This window comes from Taudactylus pleione, unplaced genomic scaffold (assembly GCF_031769625.1).
Source record: "Taudactylus pleione unplaced genomic scaffold, aTauple2 ptg000731l, whole genome shotgun sequence".
In the NCBI taxonomy this organism is placed as follows: Eukaryota; Metazoa; Chordata; class Amphibia; order Anura; family Myobatrachidae; genus Taudactylus; species Taudactylus pleione.
The window spans coordinates 1,957,338-1,973,120 of NW_028285133.1; the positions used below are offsets into that span (position 1 = coordinate 1,957,338).

The following is a 15,783-nucleotide window of genomic DNA, read 5'->3' on the forward strand; positions in this document are numbered from 1 at the left end:
AGGCGTTCAAACTCATTATCAGGCCCTCTATCACCAATATTTATATAATTAGGGATGTCTGTAAAACCATTGAATATACTGGTTAAGGTACAATGGGGGTCATTCAGACCCACTCGCGAGCGGCAGTACGCTCGCAAGTGGGTCGATGTTCCCCACTGCGCATGCGCACGACAGAGGGAGCTCCGTCGTGCGCATACGCGAGACCCGGCGAGCAAAGGACTTTCCTTCGCTCTGAGTGTCTCATCAAAGGGGGTGTGCTGTCGATGGTGATGGCCCTTTGGTGGGCGTGCCGGGGGCGTGCCTGCCAGACGGAGGCGTTCCCAAGGGAACGCCTACCGTCTGAAGCCGGCCCCACTGACATCACTAGTGATGTCAGTGGGAGTGATTTTGGCTCTGATAGAGCCAAAATCACTCCTGGCCTTGCGGTTGAGAAACCCAACCACAGGCTTTCACTCGCAGTTCCGATGGTCGCGATGGTCAAGACCATCGCGACCATCTTTTTGCACACTCGTATATGCTGTGGGTGGTGACCCACAGCTATACGAGCGTCCAGGAGGACGCTCCATATTAAAGGAGGTGGGCCCTGATTCAGAGCGAGCGCTCTGGTCAGAGCGTCCGGCTCTGAATCAGGGCCTATGATCACTGTTTTTACTATAGGCACGTCTGATAATTAGGAAGCCAGTGATAAATGTACAGGTTTCCCCATCTGAATATATGAACTTTATTGCCTTTACAGGTGGGAACTAAAGGTAGATAGGAGAGCATTTATATTAGGCATATGTGCTACAACTGTGTACTGTGTTTCATTGGGAATAGTTTTAAAATAAATGGTTTGGATAATGTTTTTTTCTCCCAATAGCTGATGATTTGGTGCCCGGAGATGTCAGGCTGGAGCCATCATGTCTGGTTTTAACACACTCAGCCGTAATACAGACCATATCATGTCTACAACAAAATGGCTTCATCTGCCAGACAGGTAATGTAACACTCCTACCCGCCAGATGTTTGTGGAATTAAACTCCGATTTGGAGACATCGGAGATGACTCCCTGATGTTCCCCATAAAACACTTTACACAAGGAACATTGCCCATAATTTACCACAATATCTTTAGTTTTTGAGTTTTACTGTTATCAACAAACACATCTCACATGTCATATGCAAAGGGGGTGATCAAAACTGGGGTACACATAAATGTATTAATAGGTTCCCAACAAATTCTGTCTTATTCTAGTAACTTGGAGAATAAAAGTAAATTGCAGCAATATTTATTATATTCACTAGTGCAAAGGATTTTTTTTATAAATATCAACGATTGTATTATTATTATTATTATTATTATTATTATTATTATTATTATTATTATTATTATTATTATTATTATTATGCCACAGGATTAGAGTTTCAGACTGTAGTTACATAGAAGCCCTTCAATTGATCCCTGGCCCGAATCCTGGAAGTTTATGTCATGGAAATTATCCTTTTAATAATCTTTATAAAGCACAGCGCAACTTCTTTTGTTCTACATGCTGACGTAATTATCCATATCTGTTCTTATTCAGTCTGAATGAATGGACAACTGCACAGTAAACATTCTCCTTTTCTACATGCTTCATGTATTCCTCAGTGCCTGTTCCTTATTCATATGCTGTACTAGCTATCATTAAATCACAATAACATTGATACATTACACCATGGGGCCCATTTATCAAAGTTAATTTGAGGTAAATTCCCCGAAAACACCTGTTTTCGGGGGTTTACCTCAAATATTAAGTATCCCCCGGATGTATGAAAGAGGGACCGCAGCAGGTACCTGCTGCGATCCCTCTATTTCCGCCCGCAGCCGCCTCCCCCATAGGTTTGCCAAATGTATTAATATTGGCACCAGCAGCTAACGCCATCTGAAGATAGCGTTAGCCGCTGTAGTCTATGGGGACTTACCGCATTTCAGCCGGCGGAGGGATCTCCCAGATCGGTCAAGAGGGGTGGCTGGCCAAACGGAGGCGTTCCCGAAGGAACGCCTGCCGTTTGGGGGCAGCCCTACTGACATCACGAGTGATGTAAGTAGTGAGCTTCCTGCTCTATTAGAGCAGGAAGCTCACTGTGGCTTGCGGGAACGAGACCCTACCACCAGGCCCGCCAAGAGCCGCGGCGGGCCAGGGTAACGGGGCATGGCCTAATCGCGGGAGGCGTGGTCACGCCCCCTTTGTGAAAAAAACTATTTTCAGTGCTGCTGTGCGCTGGCGAGGGGGGCATTCTGAGCCCGTCAGCCCTGCGCAAAGCCAGGGGGGGCGCGATCCATCCGGTCAGCGCTACACACGCGGTGCAGCTGTGTCACAGAGACACAGACTGCCTGCGGCCCGCATGGTACGCAGCTGAGGCGCCCTTCACTATGTGGCGCTTTACGCAGCTGCGTACCATGCATAACGGGAGAACCGGCCCTGCGAACAGCTCAGTCTTCGACATGTTAAGTTTAAGAAATCGCTGGGACATCCAGGAAGAGATAGCAGAGAGACAGCTGGAGATACGAGTCAGTAGAAAGGGGGAGAGATCATGAGAGGAAAGGTAGATCTAAGTGTCATCAGAATAGAGATGATAATGGAGGTCAAAAGAACTCATGAGTTCACATATGGAGGACATATAGAGGGAGAATAGGAGAGGTCCAAGAACAGAATCTTGGGGAACACCTACTGTAAGAGGATGTGGGGGGGGAAATCATGAGAGGAAACAGAGTAGGATCGGTCAGAGAGGTAGGTGGACAGCAAGGAGAGGGCAGTGTCACGTAGACCAAGGGAGTGAAGGATTTGCAGCAGGAGAGGGTGGTCCACAGTGTCAAAAGCAGCAGAGAATAAGCAGGGAGTAGTGGCCTTTGGATTTGGCAGCAAGGAGGTCATTGCTGACTTTCGTGAGGGCAGTTTCAGTGGAGTGGAGAGACTGAAAAGGATCAAGCAGGGAGTGGGAGGAAAGAAAGTTAATAGGGTGGTTTTAAACAATACGCTTAAGGAGTTTGGAGGCAAAAGTAAGGAGAGAGATGGGTTGGTGGTTGGAGAGAATGTTGGTATCAAGGGTAGGTTTTTTAAGAATGGGGGAGACAAGGGCATGTTTGATTGCAGAAGGGACAGTGCCTGATGAGAGGGAGAGATTAAGAAGGTGGGCAAGATGGGAGCAACGAGAGAGGTAACGGAGGGGGCAGGAGGGGATAGGATCAAGTAGGGAGGTGGAAGGGGGGGAGGAACAGATGAGGGCCATGACTTCCTCTCTAGATACAGGGGAAAAGGATGTCAGAGCCGGTAAAATGGATGGAGAGGGGTGATCCGGGAAAGGAGGAGGTGGAGAGCTGGGGGACTGGTTGGATATGATGTCCTGGCATATGGAATAAATTTTAGATGTAAAGTAGGTAGCAAAGTCAGGGGCAGTGAGCGAGGAGAGGAGACGAGGATGGGGTGGGCAGAGGAGGGAGTTGAAGGTGGTGAAGAGACGCTGGGGATTTGAGGACTGGGAGGAGATGAGATTCTTGAAATATTACTGTTTAGAGAGGGAAAGGGCAACACTGTTGGAGGAGAGCATAATATGAAATGGAGAAAATCTGCCTTAGAGCGTGATCTTCTCCACTGTCGCAAGTAACAGTGCACCTGGACAAAGCATGTTGCAATGCTAGGGGTGCAAATACATAAATTGTTTTGCATGTGGGGTAAATACTGGCGGCTGTTGCATGCAGCCCACAAATGCTGGACAGCTTTATTTTTACACTGCAATTTAGATGTGAGTTTGGACACCCCCTCCCAAATCTAGATCTCTTTGAACATTTTAAATCTGCCCCATCTGCAGTGCAGCCTGGTTTTACCACTATGTAGATACTTTCTCTTTCATACTCTGGGCCTGATTCAGCATGAATTGCAATTGAAACCGCGTATGCAGATCGGCTGATTGTTGCATACTGCGCATGTGTATCCACCGCACTACACGTGCGCGGTGTTTGCACTGCGATTACGGACGCACTGAGGAATCTATCGCAGAGTGAGTGGCAGGCCGTGAGCGTTTGTTTGTGGTGACGGGGAGCATACTTGCCGACATTCAGGCTGAATACCTGCATACAGCGGGAGGGGGGCGTGGCCGTGGTTGGAGAAATGCAGGTGCGCCTGTCCGTTTGAACGCCGTTGCATGGGCGTGCATAAATTAGCCACTGCAATGGCCTACGCAGCCTGAGTAGAGACTTGCAATTTCTGACAGGTCTGCTGTAATTGTGTGCGATGTTACCGATGTATACGCAGGACTGTATTACGGATGTGAGAAAGCGGTAGTGGGCGTCTCTATGCTGGCTGAATGGTGGCAGACATTAGCGTATTTTCGCACCTTCATTGCGTGCGATTGTGCAGCTGGATCGCAGTTGCTCTCCGTGCTGAATCAGGCCCTCTATTCTGAATCAGGCCCATAGTACCAAGGTACCACTTGGGTCTTAGAGAAGAGACTTCTAAAAGGTGGAGAAGTAACAAGTAGAGATGTTTCCCATAGCAGCCAATCAACATTCAGCTAGCATTTATCAAGTGCATTCTATAAAAAAAAATAATAATAGGTCGTAGCTAATTGGACACTATCGGCATCTTTTCCACTTCTCCCCTCTTTAAAAAGCTTTGATAGATCTCCCCCCATTATCTTTAACATGGTTTTTTTTGTAGAGGGGCAGAGATGCAGCATGGAGAGAACCCAGCAGCTCATCACTTCTAGAGGAGAAGAACATGAGAAGGTGAGACCAAGAACAGAGAGTCCTATGCATTGTACCTATGGGTGTAGTGTAGTGCATGTTTTATTGCTAGATGAATGCGACTAAAAATGTATCTCAAACGTAAGCACACCTGACCTGCATATGTCTCTAGTTCTTTACTACCGTGGTGAGGTCACCACAGGCTTCCACCATGTAACATGGTGTCCCAGTGGTTAGCATTGCTACCTCACAGCACAAGAGTCATGAGTTCAATAGCAGACCAGGACCCTATTCGTGTGGAGTTTGTATGTCCTCCCATGTTTGCGTGAGCTTCCTCCAGGTTCTCTAGTTTCCTTCCACACTCCCAAAAAATAATTTGTGGCATGAAATAAATTTCCAATTACATAAATGATGTCAGAAAAATGCAGCGTTACTCTGTGTTAGTAAAACTATGAGTGACTATGGTTATATTATACATAATGGGTTCCATTCCATGTTCTGGCCCATTTCACATTTGTTTTTGCGTTAAAAGCTCTTGTGAGACACATAAAAATAACAACAGTGGGTACAAGGCCTGAGACACAGCACTAATTGTAGGTGTGATCAGCAGACAGCATAAATTGTGCCTCTGACTCTCTTTTATTGCAGCATCATATATTTGCCAGAAGAACAAAGAGGTCGGTGGTATCATCTGCAGATGTTCCTGGTGAGACACCCTTTCTGTCCCTTTTGTCAAACTTAATAAACAACCAGCTACAACCCCTTAAACATATACTGCTAACTCTGGCATATACTTCTGACCCCCTGGAGTTTTACAAATTGGAGATTGTGGGCTTTAATTGATCAAATATTTTATTTCCCTAAAAGGTTATGGTTAATTTTGTTTCACAGGCAAGGATCTATCGCATAATCAGCTACGGTGTCAGTCTAGTACAGGCACAGTAAGAGCTCTCACTGCCTGCCTGACTCCCTGACAATAGCCTCTCATCTCTCCCAACCAGCACTGTACAGATGTATGGAGGCGCATTCCCTCTACCAGCAGCTCCAGCACGCCAGCCACCGACCTATCTATGGCTCCCCCCAGGAGCCTCCCACCCATGACTCCTCAAGGAGGCATAGATGAGAGAGAGACAGGAGGACAGCGATCAGATAGGTGGGAGACAGGGATGAAAAAGACAGTATGGGAGAGAGATGAGCAAGAGAGACAGATTAGGGGCAGACAGAAAGATGATAGAGAGAGAGACCAACGGGAGGGTGGGGGCAGAATGAGGGAGTGGGACACGAGGGACAGAAATGAGACAGACAGACTGGGTACACCCACCCAGACAGATGTGAAGGTGGCGGAATACGGAGAGAAAAATAAACCATGCAATAGCTAGCAACAGGACGGATGCCCGGTCCAAAATACTAGTATTTGTATATATATGTCCATTTCTTTGTTGTATTTTTTCTTTGCACTATTAATTTTTATTCTGATTAGGTTTGTTTGTTCTTTTAACCTGGACACTAATATGTCTTTATTCTTTGCTTGTAGATCTCCTGAACATGGCACAGCAGCTTGCTAATGTCCCAACAATAGGAGGAAACAACCTAACAGTATGTAGTACACATTGTTACCACATTGAGCTGTTTGTTGCTTTGCTCAAGTCAACAATTAGAGGTCTAGTGCAGAGATTGGGGCCATATTATGCCTGCGGAATCACACCGCTGCCCTTACAGCTCTGGGCATTGTAGCAATCACTGGCGATTGTGGTCCCGCCCCTTTTGACATCATGCGGAGGGGTGGGACCACCAGGCCTGCAAATAATGTTATATACAGTATATCAAACTGGCCCTCAACAGAAAAAAGGTTTGCCACCCCTGGTCTAATGGAACTAATTCTATTGCCTGATTTAACATCTAATCTGGTGCAAAGCTTAATATGCAGATCCATATCTGGTGACAAGTGTGATATGCAGCGATATACTGTATCTGCTTATAAAGCCAATTTGCAGAGCCATACTGTATATGATAGCAAGCGTTTTATGTAAAGCTCTATATAGTGTCATGATTAATAACGCTTAACCTTATCTGGTACCATTTGTAATATACAGAACCATAAGTAGTGTCAAGTGAAATATGCAGATCAATATCTATTGCGCAGGCTAATAATGCTGACTATTCTCTGGCACTAGGCCTGATTGCACACATTTATATACCCTTGAAGGCTGTTTTCCATACAATAAGTGAAGCCACCATTAAGGGAAGTTAAAAAGAAAAAAAAAAGCCTGTGGTCCAATCTGTGGCTTGGGGACCCCAGCAATTGCACAGTTACCCTCCCCACAGTCTAATACCCTGGGTACTGTGTTGCAGTGAATCAGAGGTGAAATATACATAATTAAAATCAGTCAGCATTACAATAGTGCAGTGTTACAGTCATTTGGTATCGGAATATACAAAGTTACAGTCCATCAATATTGGAATATGCAAAGTTACAGTGAATCAGTATTGGAACATACAAAGTTACAGTTCAACGGTATTAGAACATACAGAGTTACAGTCCATTGGTATCGGAATATACAAAGTTACAGTCCATCGATATTGGAATATGCAAAGTTACAGTGAATCAGTATTGGAACATACAAAGTTACAGTTCAACGGTATTAGAACATACAGAGTTACAGTCCACTGGTATCGGAATATACAAAGTTACAGTCCATCGATATTGGAGTATGCAAAGTTACAGTGAATTAGTATTGGAACATACAAAAGTTACAGTTCATCGGTATTAGAACATACAAAAGTTACAGGTGCATTGGTATTGTAATATACAAAGTTGCAGTCCATTGATATTGGAATATACAAAGTTACAGTCCATCAGTATTGGAACATACAAAGTCACAGTCAGTCAGGGCTAGAATATGCAGGGTTACAGTCAGACAGGATTTTAATAATATAGTGTTAGAATCATTTAGGATGTTGACATCATTATAAATGTCGACCTAATGACTACATTCTCCAGTATTGGAATTGTTGGGGATTACAATGGGACAGTTACTGTCAGTGAGGATTTAAATAATGAAGTGATACAGTCAATGAATATTGGAATGTACAGAATTAGTGCCAGTAAGGATTTGTATAGCACAGCATTACAATCAGCCAGGGTTATGGTACAGCGTTACTGACAGTCAGTGAACATCAGAATGTAACTGTTAAAGTCATGCAGTTTTGGAATATACAGCGTTACTGTAAGCCTAGATCTGAATAGTACAATGTTAAAACACCCTTTGGGCTAATTTATTAATAAATATCTGTGGCTTACTTCCCAAAAACACTCGGGGGTCCCTCTGTCATAATCAATGGAATCATTCAATTCTACAGCTACCCATGATTGTTATTGTGTCATAGTTCTGTCTGTTACAGTCATGTAGTAGTTACATATAGACAATGTACAATATAGACATATAGAAAATGTTGTAGACTCAAACAATCTTACAGGGGTCTTTATGTTCTCACAATGCAGGACCTGCTCATCCGGATCAATTCTTTGATGCAAGATGAAGAGGAAACGAATATAACTGATCTGGTGACAAAGTCGTATATACAGTAGACCTCTAACTATATAATCTGTTCTTTGCCAATTTATGTCACTGCTCACAAGTAAATGGTTGCAGGCTTTAGCTGACCCTAACTTTTTTCTTGTTTGAGGATCTGGTATGCCAGCAATTTGTATAGCCCAGTGCTTGTGTCCTAAAGGTAACAGCTGTGGGTGGAGCATGATGACATATTTGCATAACCGTATCTAAAAGAGCGCATAAACAGCATGCTGGGAAATATTTACTTTTTAATAGTTCAAATAAATGACAGTTATAAACAGTTAAGTAAAATGACACACATAGGACCTGATGCAAAGTTGGTCACAACTGGGGCTCAGATGCATGCTTCCCATCTGCAAGCACAGGACAAAATGTGTATGTTCGCTCACATGCAGAGTTGTATTCATGTTTTTGGCCAGACAGTCCATACGTGCTCAGAATTTCATAGCTGTCTTCATTAACAGGACATACTGCTAGAACCTTTCCTATGTGAAAGCAGCCACTTACAGCTCACTTACACCTACTGTACTTGGTCACAAGTATAGATACATATGACTGAAATTCGTATGTCTCTGCATTACACTGGGGTGCAGGGCATATGCAATGCGGAGATCCCCCTCTGCAAACGGGCATACTACCCTCTCTTCATCCCCCCATAGTCTTAACTTCAATTTTTATTTTAGCAGCATTATTATATATATTAAATATATTGCCCATTCATAAGCATACACTCTATGTACCCTATCTCACACGTTTCTATCCCAAAGGCCTCCTTACCAGTCTCGCCTTGCATGCCACCTTCTAACCTTCTTGTTTCACAAATGCCCCCTCCTTACTTTGCTGTACCCCACATTTACCTACTTGTGACCAGATGTCCACTCCTTCCCTGATTTTGCCCCATATACCCCCACCCTATCAGTTTGTACTCCACTTGCCGCTCTACTTGCGTCAAACATACCTCTTTCCTACCCTCATTGCACCCCACATGCCCCTTCCCCACTTTTTGTGCTCCATGTGCCAATCTTCTCTCTCAGTTCCATGGCATGGTGATGTCACATTGATATCAGAAAGCCTTTAGCAAAAAAGAGAACCAACTAGCCACTACATTAGGAAGACTGACACATGGAAGGGCAGGGACATGACAGTACACAGTTCCTGCTCCTGAAATAAGTGACAGTATGGCATCCTGCTGCAAACTTGGTCCATTCTAGCCTTCAACCAGCCCAGCTATCATCAGCCAGGGTAACTTTGACATCTACTTGTCTCCTACACACTGTTGCCGCTGCCATTTTGTGATAGAAACCAATGCAAAGTGCTTCATGCCTCATTTCATAAGACACGGAACAAAATGGCTGCTTCTCCTGTTAGAAGGGAAGATTGTACACTATCATGGTTTATTTATTTATATTAAATAGTCTAACAATCTTTTTATCCACCTTCAGCAAAGTGCAGTCATCCTTCTGAATCAATTAAGTCAAAGATTGCAATTTCAAGACATCAGGTCATCCAGCCTATTTGCCAATCTCAGCAATGTTGTGCACTATGGTATTAATAGTGTGTTACAGTCTGCCCTTTCTTCATGCCCATACATCATATGGACCCCACAAGAGGTAACAAATAATATATATATTTTATAAATCTGCTCTGTTCCTGCATCTTAAACTGCCATAGTACTATTACTCTTAATGGCTATAACATGCTATTGATACTACTCTCCTACTCTCACTGGTTACATCCTTCTCCTGATACTACTCACTGGATAAATCCTTCTCCTGATAATTCTCACTTGTTACATCTTTCTCCTGATACTACTTTAACTGGCTACATCTTTCTCCTAATACTACTCTCACTGGCTACATCCTTCTCCTGATACTACTCTCACTGGCTACATCCTTCTCCTGATACTACTCTCACTGATTACATAATTCTCCTGACACTACTCACTGGTTACATCCTTCTCCTGATACTACTCCCTGGATACATCCTTCTCCTGATAATTCTCACTTGTTACATCTTTCTCCTGATACTACTCTCACTGGTTAAATCCTTCTCCTGATACTACTTTAACTGGCTACATCTTTCTCCTAATACTACTCTCACTGGCTACTTCCTTCTCCTGATACTACTCTCACTGGCTACATCCTTCTCCTGATACTACTCTCACTGATTACATAATTCTCCTGACACTACTCACTGGTTACATCCTTCTCCTGATACTACTCCCTGGATACATCCTTCTCCTGATAATTCTCACTTGTTACATCCTTCTCCTGATACTACTCTCACTGGATACATCCTTCTCCTGATACTACTCACTGGTTAAATCCTTCTCCTGATACTACTTTAACTGGCTACATCCTTCTCCTAATACTACTCTCACTGGCTACATCCTTCTCCTGATACTACTCTCACTGGCTACATCCTTCTCCTAATACTACTCTCACTGGTTACATCATTCTCCTGATACTACTCACTGGTTACATCCTTCTCCTGATACTACTCTCACAGGGTACATCCTTCTCCTGATACTACTCTCACAGGGTACATCCTTTTCCTGATACTACTCTCACTGGATACATCCTTCTCCTGATACTACTCTCACTGGTTACATCCTTCTCCTGATACTACTCTCACTGGTTACATCCTTCTCCTGATACTACTCACTGGGTACATCCTTCTCCTGATACTAGTCTCACTGGATACATCCTTCTCCTGATACTACTCTCACTGGATACATCCTTCTCCTGATACTACTCTCACTGGTTACATCCTTCTCCTGATACTACTCTCACTGGTTACATCCTTCTCCTGATACTACTCACTGGGTACATCCTTCTCCTGATACTAGTCTCACTGGATACATCCTTCTCCTGATACTACTCTCACTGGATACATCCTTCTCCTGATACTACTCTCGCTGGATACTACTCTCACTGGATACATCCTTCTCCTGATCCTACTCACTGGATACATCCTTCTCCTGATCCTACTCTCACTGGATACATCTTTCTCCTGATTCTACTCTCACTGGATATATCCTTCTCCTGATTCTACTCTCACTGGATACATCCTTCTCCTGATACTATGCTCACTAGATACATCCTTCTCCTGATACTACTCACTGGTTACATCTTTCTCCTGATACTACTCTCACTGGTTCCATCCTTCTCCTGATACTACTCACTGGAAACATCCTTCTCCTGATACTACTCTCACTGGTTACATCCTTCTCCTGATACTACTCTCACTGGAAACATCCTCCTGATCCTACTCTCACTGGATACATCTTTCTCCTGATTCTACTCTCACTGGATATATCCTTCTACTGATTCTACTCTCACTGGATACATCCTTCTCCTGATACTACTCACTGGTTACATCGTTCTCCTGATACTACTCTCACTGGTTCCATCCTTCTCCTGATACTACTCACTGGTCACTTCCTTTTCCTGATACTACTCTCACTGGTTACATCCTTCTCCTGATACTACTCTCACTGGAAACATCCTCCTGATCCTACTCTCACTGGATACATCTTTCTCCTGATTCTACTCTCACTGGATATATCCTTCTACTGATTCTACTCTCACTGGATACATCCTTCTCCTGATACTACTCACTGGTTACATCGTTCTCCTGATACTACTCTCACTGGTTCCATCCTTCTCCTGATACTACTCACTGGTCACTTCCTTTTCCTGATACTTCTCACTGGTTGCATCCTTCTCCTGATACTACTCTCACTGGATACACCCTTCTCCTGGTACTACTCTCACTGGTTACATTCTTCTCCTGATACTACTCACTGGTTCCATCCTTCTCCTGATACTACTCTCACTGGTCACTTCCTTCTCCTGATACTACTCTCACTGATTACATCCTTCTCCTGATACTACTCTCACTGATTACATCCTTCTCCTGGTACTACTCTCACTGGTTACATCCTTCTCCTGATACTACTCTCACTGGTCACTTCCTTCTCCTGGTACTACTTTCACTGGTTACATCCTTCTCCTGATACTACTCTCACTAGATACATCCTTCTCCTGGTACTACTCTCACTGGTTACATCCTTCTCCTGATACTACTCTCACTAGATACATCCTTCTCCTGATACTACTTTCACTGGTTACATTCTTCTCCTGATACTACTCACTGGTTACATCCTTCTCCTGTTACTACTCTCACTGGGTACATCCTTCTCCTGTTACTACTGTCACTGGTTACATCCTTCTCCTGATACTACTCTCACTAGATACATCCTTCTCTTGGTACTACTCTCACTGGTTACATCCTTCTCCTGATACTACTCTCACTAGATACATCCTTCTCTTGGTACTACTTTCACTGGTTACATTCTTCTCCTGATACTACTCTCACTAGATACATCCTTCTCTTGGTACTACTTTCACTGGTTACATTCTTCTCCTGATACTACTCTCACTAGATACATCCTTCTCTTGGTACTACTTTCACTGGTTACATTCTTCTCCTGATACTACTCACTGGTTACATCCTTCTCCTGATACTACTCTCACTGGGTACATCCTTATACTTACAGGTGTAACTGATGAGTGATCTGTTTATACGAGTCTTTTAATTACTAGCAAATGCTCTAAGTTCCATCTGCAGGCCGTTATGCATGTCCACTTTGCTAAAAATCATGACCTTCAACCGAATTGAGTGCAACTGTGATTGAGGCCCCTCTGATACTGCTCACACTGGGGTGAGACGGAGCTGAACACAACTCTGTGTTGGGTACGAATTGTTAGCACTGCGAATCCTCCATAGCTGAGCACGCACAACTATGATCAAGTAGTAGCAATTCAAAGTCATACGCATCTTAAGATGCGTACACACTGGCCGATATTTTGAACAACTGAACGATATGTTTATCGTTCAATCGTTCACTACATCGGCCAGTGTGTACGGTAAATTGATTAACTATATCAACGAACCACCAGCGATGCGCACTCCCGTAGGTCGTCGGTCATTGTCGTTCATGGCTTGAACATGCAGGCCAACCTGACGATATTGTCAGGTTGTTGCATGTTCGGGGATGAGGGAGGGTGCTCAGCACTGAACGATATCGTTCATGATATCGTTCAGTGTGTGCGCTCAGTGTCATTTACAACATTGAGTACAGCCCTGCCAGAGACACATTAGACGATATCGCTCATGGAGTGAATCATCTATTGTGTACACACCTTTAGTCTTATCTACATTTGTGACTGAATGGTCATAACTGGGCAGCAGCAGGGGTTTTGGTGCATCGCATAACTGTTCTGAGGGCAATTTGTGGTTGTGTAGATGGAATGGCGGGTTATGCTGGCAGTGATGATGGCGACTACAACATGTGGATGGATGGGGGGATGCAAGCCGCTCTTGATATGAGCAAATAGCTACCGTTATTTCACTGCCACAATCTTCATTCCGAGTCCTACTCACTCTTGGGGGTGTATTTACTAAAGTGAGAGTTTGTAGAAGTAGAGATGTTGCCCATAGCAACCAATCAGATTCTAATTAACATTTAACTAGCGCCTTCTAGAAGATAATAGCTAGAATCTGATTGGTTGCAACATTTCCACTTCTAAAAACTCTCACTTTAGTAAATGTACCCCTTGTTGTCTCAGCAGTGCCTTCTCACTGTAGATTGCATGCTCTTACGGGACTGAAGATCGTTCCTTCCCTTCCTTTTCACATACTTACATTTTCATCCACATTTGTATCTTCCTGCTATGTTACATTATAAATGCATTTGTTTCCACAATGCGAGTGCTATAAAGTATTGTGATGCTTAGAAATACACAATCAGAATGATATTACCGCAAAATCTGAATTGGACTTTTGACATCTCTTTTCCTAGAAACAGACGATGGTAACCTCCGCTCTTAATGTACTGAACGGTCTTCAGGTTTCCACACTTACCAATATCAGTGAGCAGGTCTCGCTGCAGACCCCAATGTTTTCTGTATACCTCAGCAGGTAATTCCTTCTAGAGACCCCACGTCTACTATGTGTGTGTATTTATGAATATATATATTATATCACATTGCTGAGGCTGTTCAGAGTCAAATGAATCATTTAATCTGTTCCTTCCTCCAGTGTAAACACCTCACAGATTGGTGGCAAGGTTCTAACTTTTCCCGGTACAGCAGCACAATTCATATTTCCATCTCAGTCTGCACTGCAACCAGTTTTACAGTCTCTCTTGTCCATCCAGATTCAGGTAAATCATGTTTAGTGTGTTGCCCAATCAGAATATAGTTATTATTTTCTAGGAAGTATTCGATAAATGATAGCTAGAATAAGATCGGTTGCTGCAACTCCAAGCAACACTTTTCCTCTTTAGAAGCTTGAGTAAAACTACCCCTTAGTCATTTAGTACAGTATTAATAATGAAAAACTGCGCTAATGAAAACTATGGGACTGATTCAGAGCCGTTCGCTATTTGTGGTCGTTCGTTCAAAAACAAGGGGTGGCTATTCAAATGATCCGTTCGCAAATTGCAGTCTGTTCCCACCTCTAAGTCTGAACGAGCGAGCAAAACATACGCTCGTTTATTTGATAAAAACGCCCCCTGGCCGCTCGCACCATACGTCATGTCCGCTATTTATTAGATTAATCGAGTACATCGTACAGCGTATGAACTGCTCGCTATTCTTGTGGTTGGTGTTTTCAACCGCTATTTTGCGAGCAGTTCTGAGTTAAAAAAAAACAAGTGACGTGGTCAATGACGCTGCTGTATTAATTATGCACTCCCTTAAAACGCCCGTTTTGACCTTTAAGCACGCCTGCGTTCGGATCTCCACTCCCCGTTTTCAAGCACCTTCCCCTGTTACCACCCACATACGCCTCATTCTGTCACTCAAAATAGCAGGCCCTCGCTATATTGCGTACCAACAATTTTCGGCCGCACTGACTGGTTCGCGCATGCGTACTAAAAACCGTACGCATGCGCAGATGTGCAAACATCGCTCGGAACGAGCGTACTGCCGCTAGCGAGTGGCTCTGAATGAGGGCCTATAATAAAAAGCTGCTCCACTTAAAATAACTTATGAAATGAAAGAAATAGAGCGCTTGTACTTGTTAAAAATGTGTATAATGCAATACCTGTAAAGTAAAAATAATTAGTGCATATCAATGTTTAGAGCTTTTTGTGGTGCACACTTAGCTGGTCCGTACAGGGTGAAAGAGGGTTCCGATGTGTACCGGCAGTTTAGCGAACACTGAATCAACAGCTAGCAGGGCTATCTGGATATCCCTTGTTAGTACAGCAATACGCTACCAACGTGTTTCAGGTTGGTAGCCCTTTAGCCTTGACGCGTTGGAAGCGTATTGCCATACTAACAAACCGGGAGTGACATCAGAGTATCGCGCCACCAGGTGTACGAACAGGATGGACATAGTCATGGAGGGAACCAGCCGAAGGAAGGTAAAACACGAACAGGAACATAAGGCTCAAGGTAGGCAGCAATAGAGATAGCCAGATAGCCACCGGCCAGGC

General features: G+C 43.8%; 1 protein-coding gene across 1 annotated transcript in view; it reads left to right on the forward strand.

Annotated features, from left to right (window-relative positions):
* The first annotated feature begins 903 nt into the window (after positions 1-903).
* Positions 904-15,783, forward strand: part of LOC148477247 (polycystin-1-like protein 2) — a 38,311-nt gene continuing 23,431 nt past the window's right edge. The window contains exons 1-8 of the mRNA XM_088457000.1: positions 904-976; positions 4,676-4,743; positions 5,350-5,407; positions 6,236-6,297; positions 8,204-8,266; positions 9,719-9,886; positions 14,143-14,261; positions 14,382-14,505. Of these exons, the coding sequence (XP_088313126.1) occupies positions 4,693-4,743; positions 5,350-5,407; positions 6,236-6,297; positions 8,204-8,266; positions 9,719-9,886; positions 14,143-14,261; positions 14,382-14,505 (645 nt within the window). The 5' untranslated portion in view covers positions 904-976; positions 4,676-4,692. The remainder of the gene's footprint in view (positions 977-4,675; positions 4,744-5,349; positions 5,408-6,235; positions 6,298-8,203; positions 8,267-9,718; positions 9,887-14,142; positions 14,262-14,381; positions 14,506-15,783) is intronic.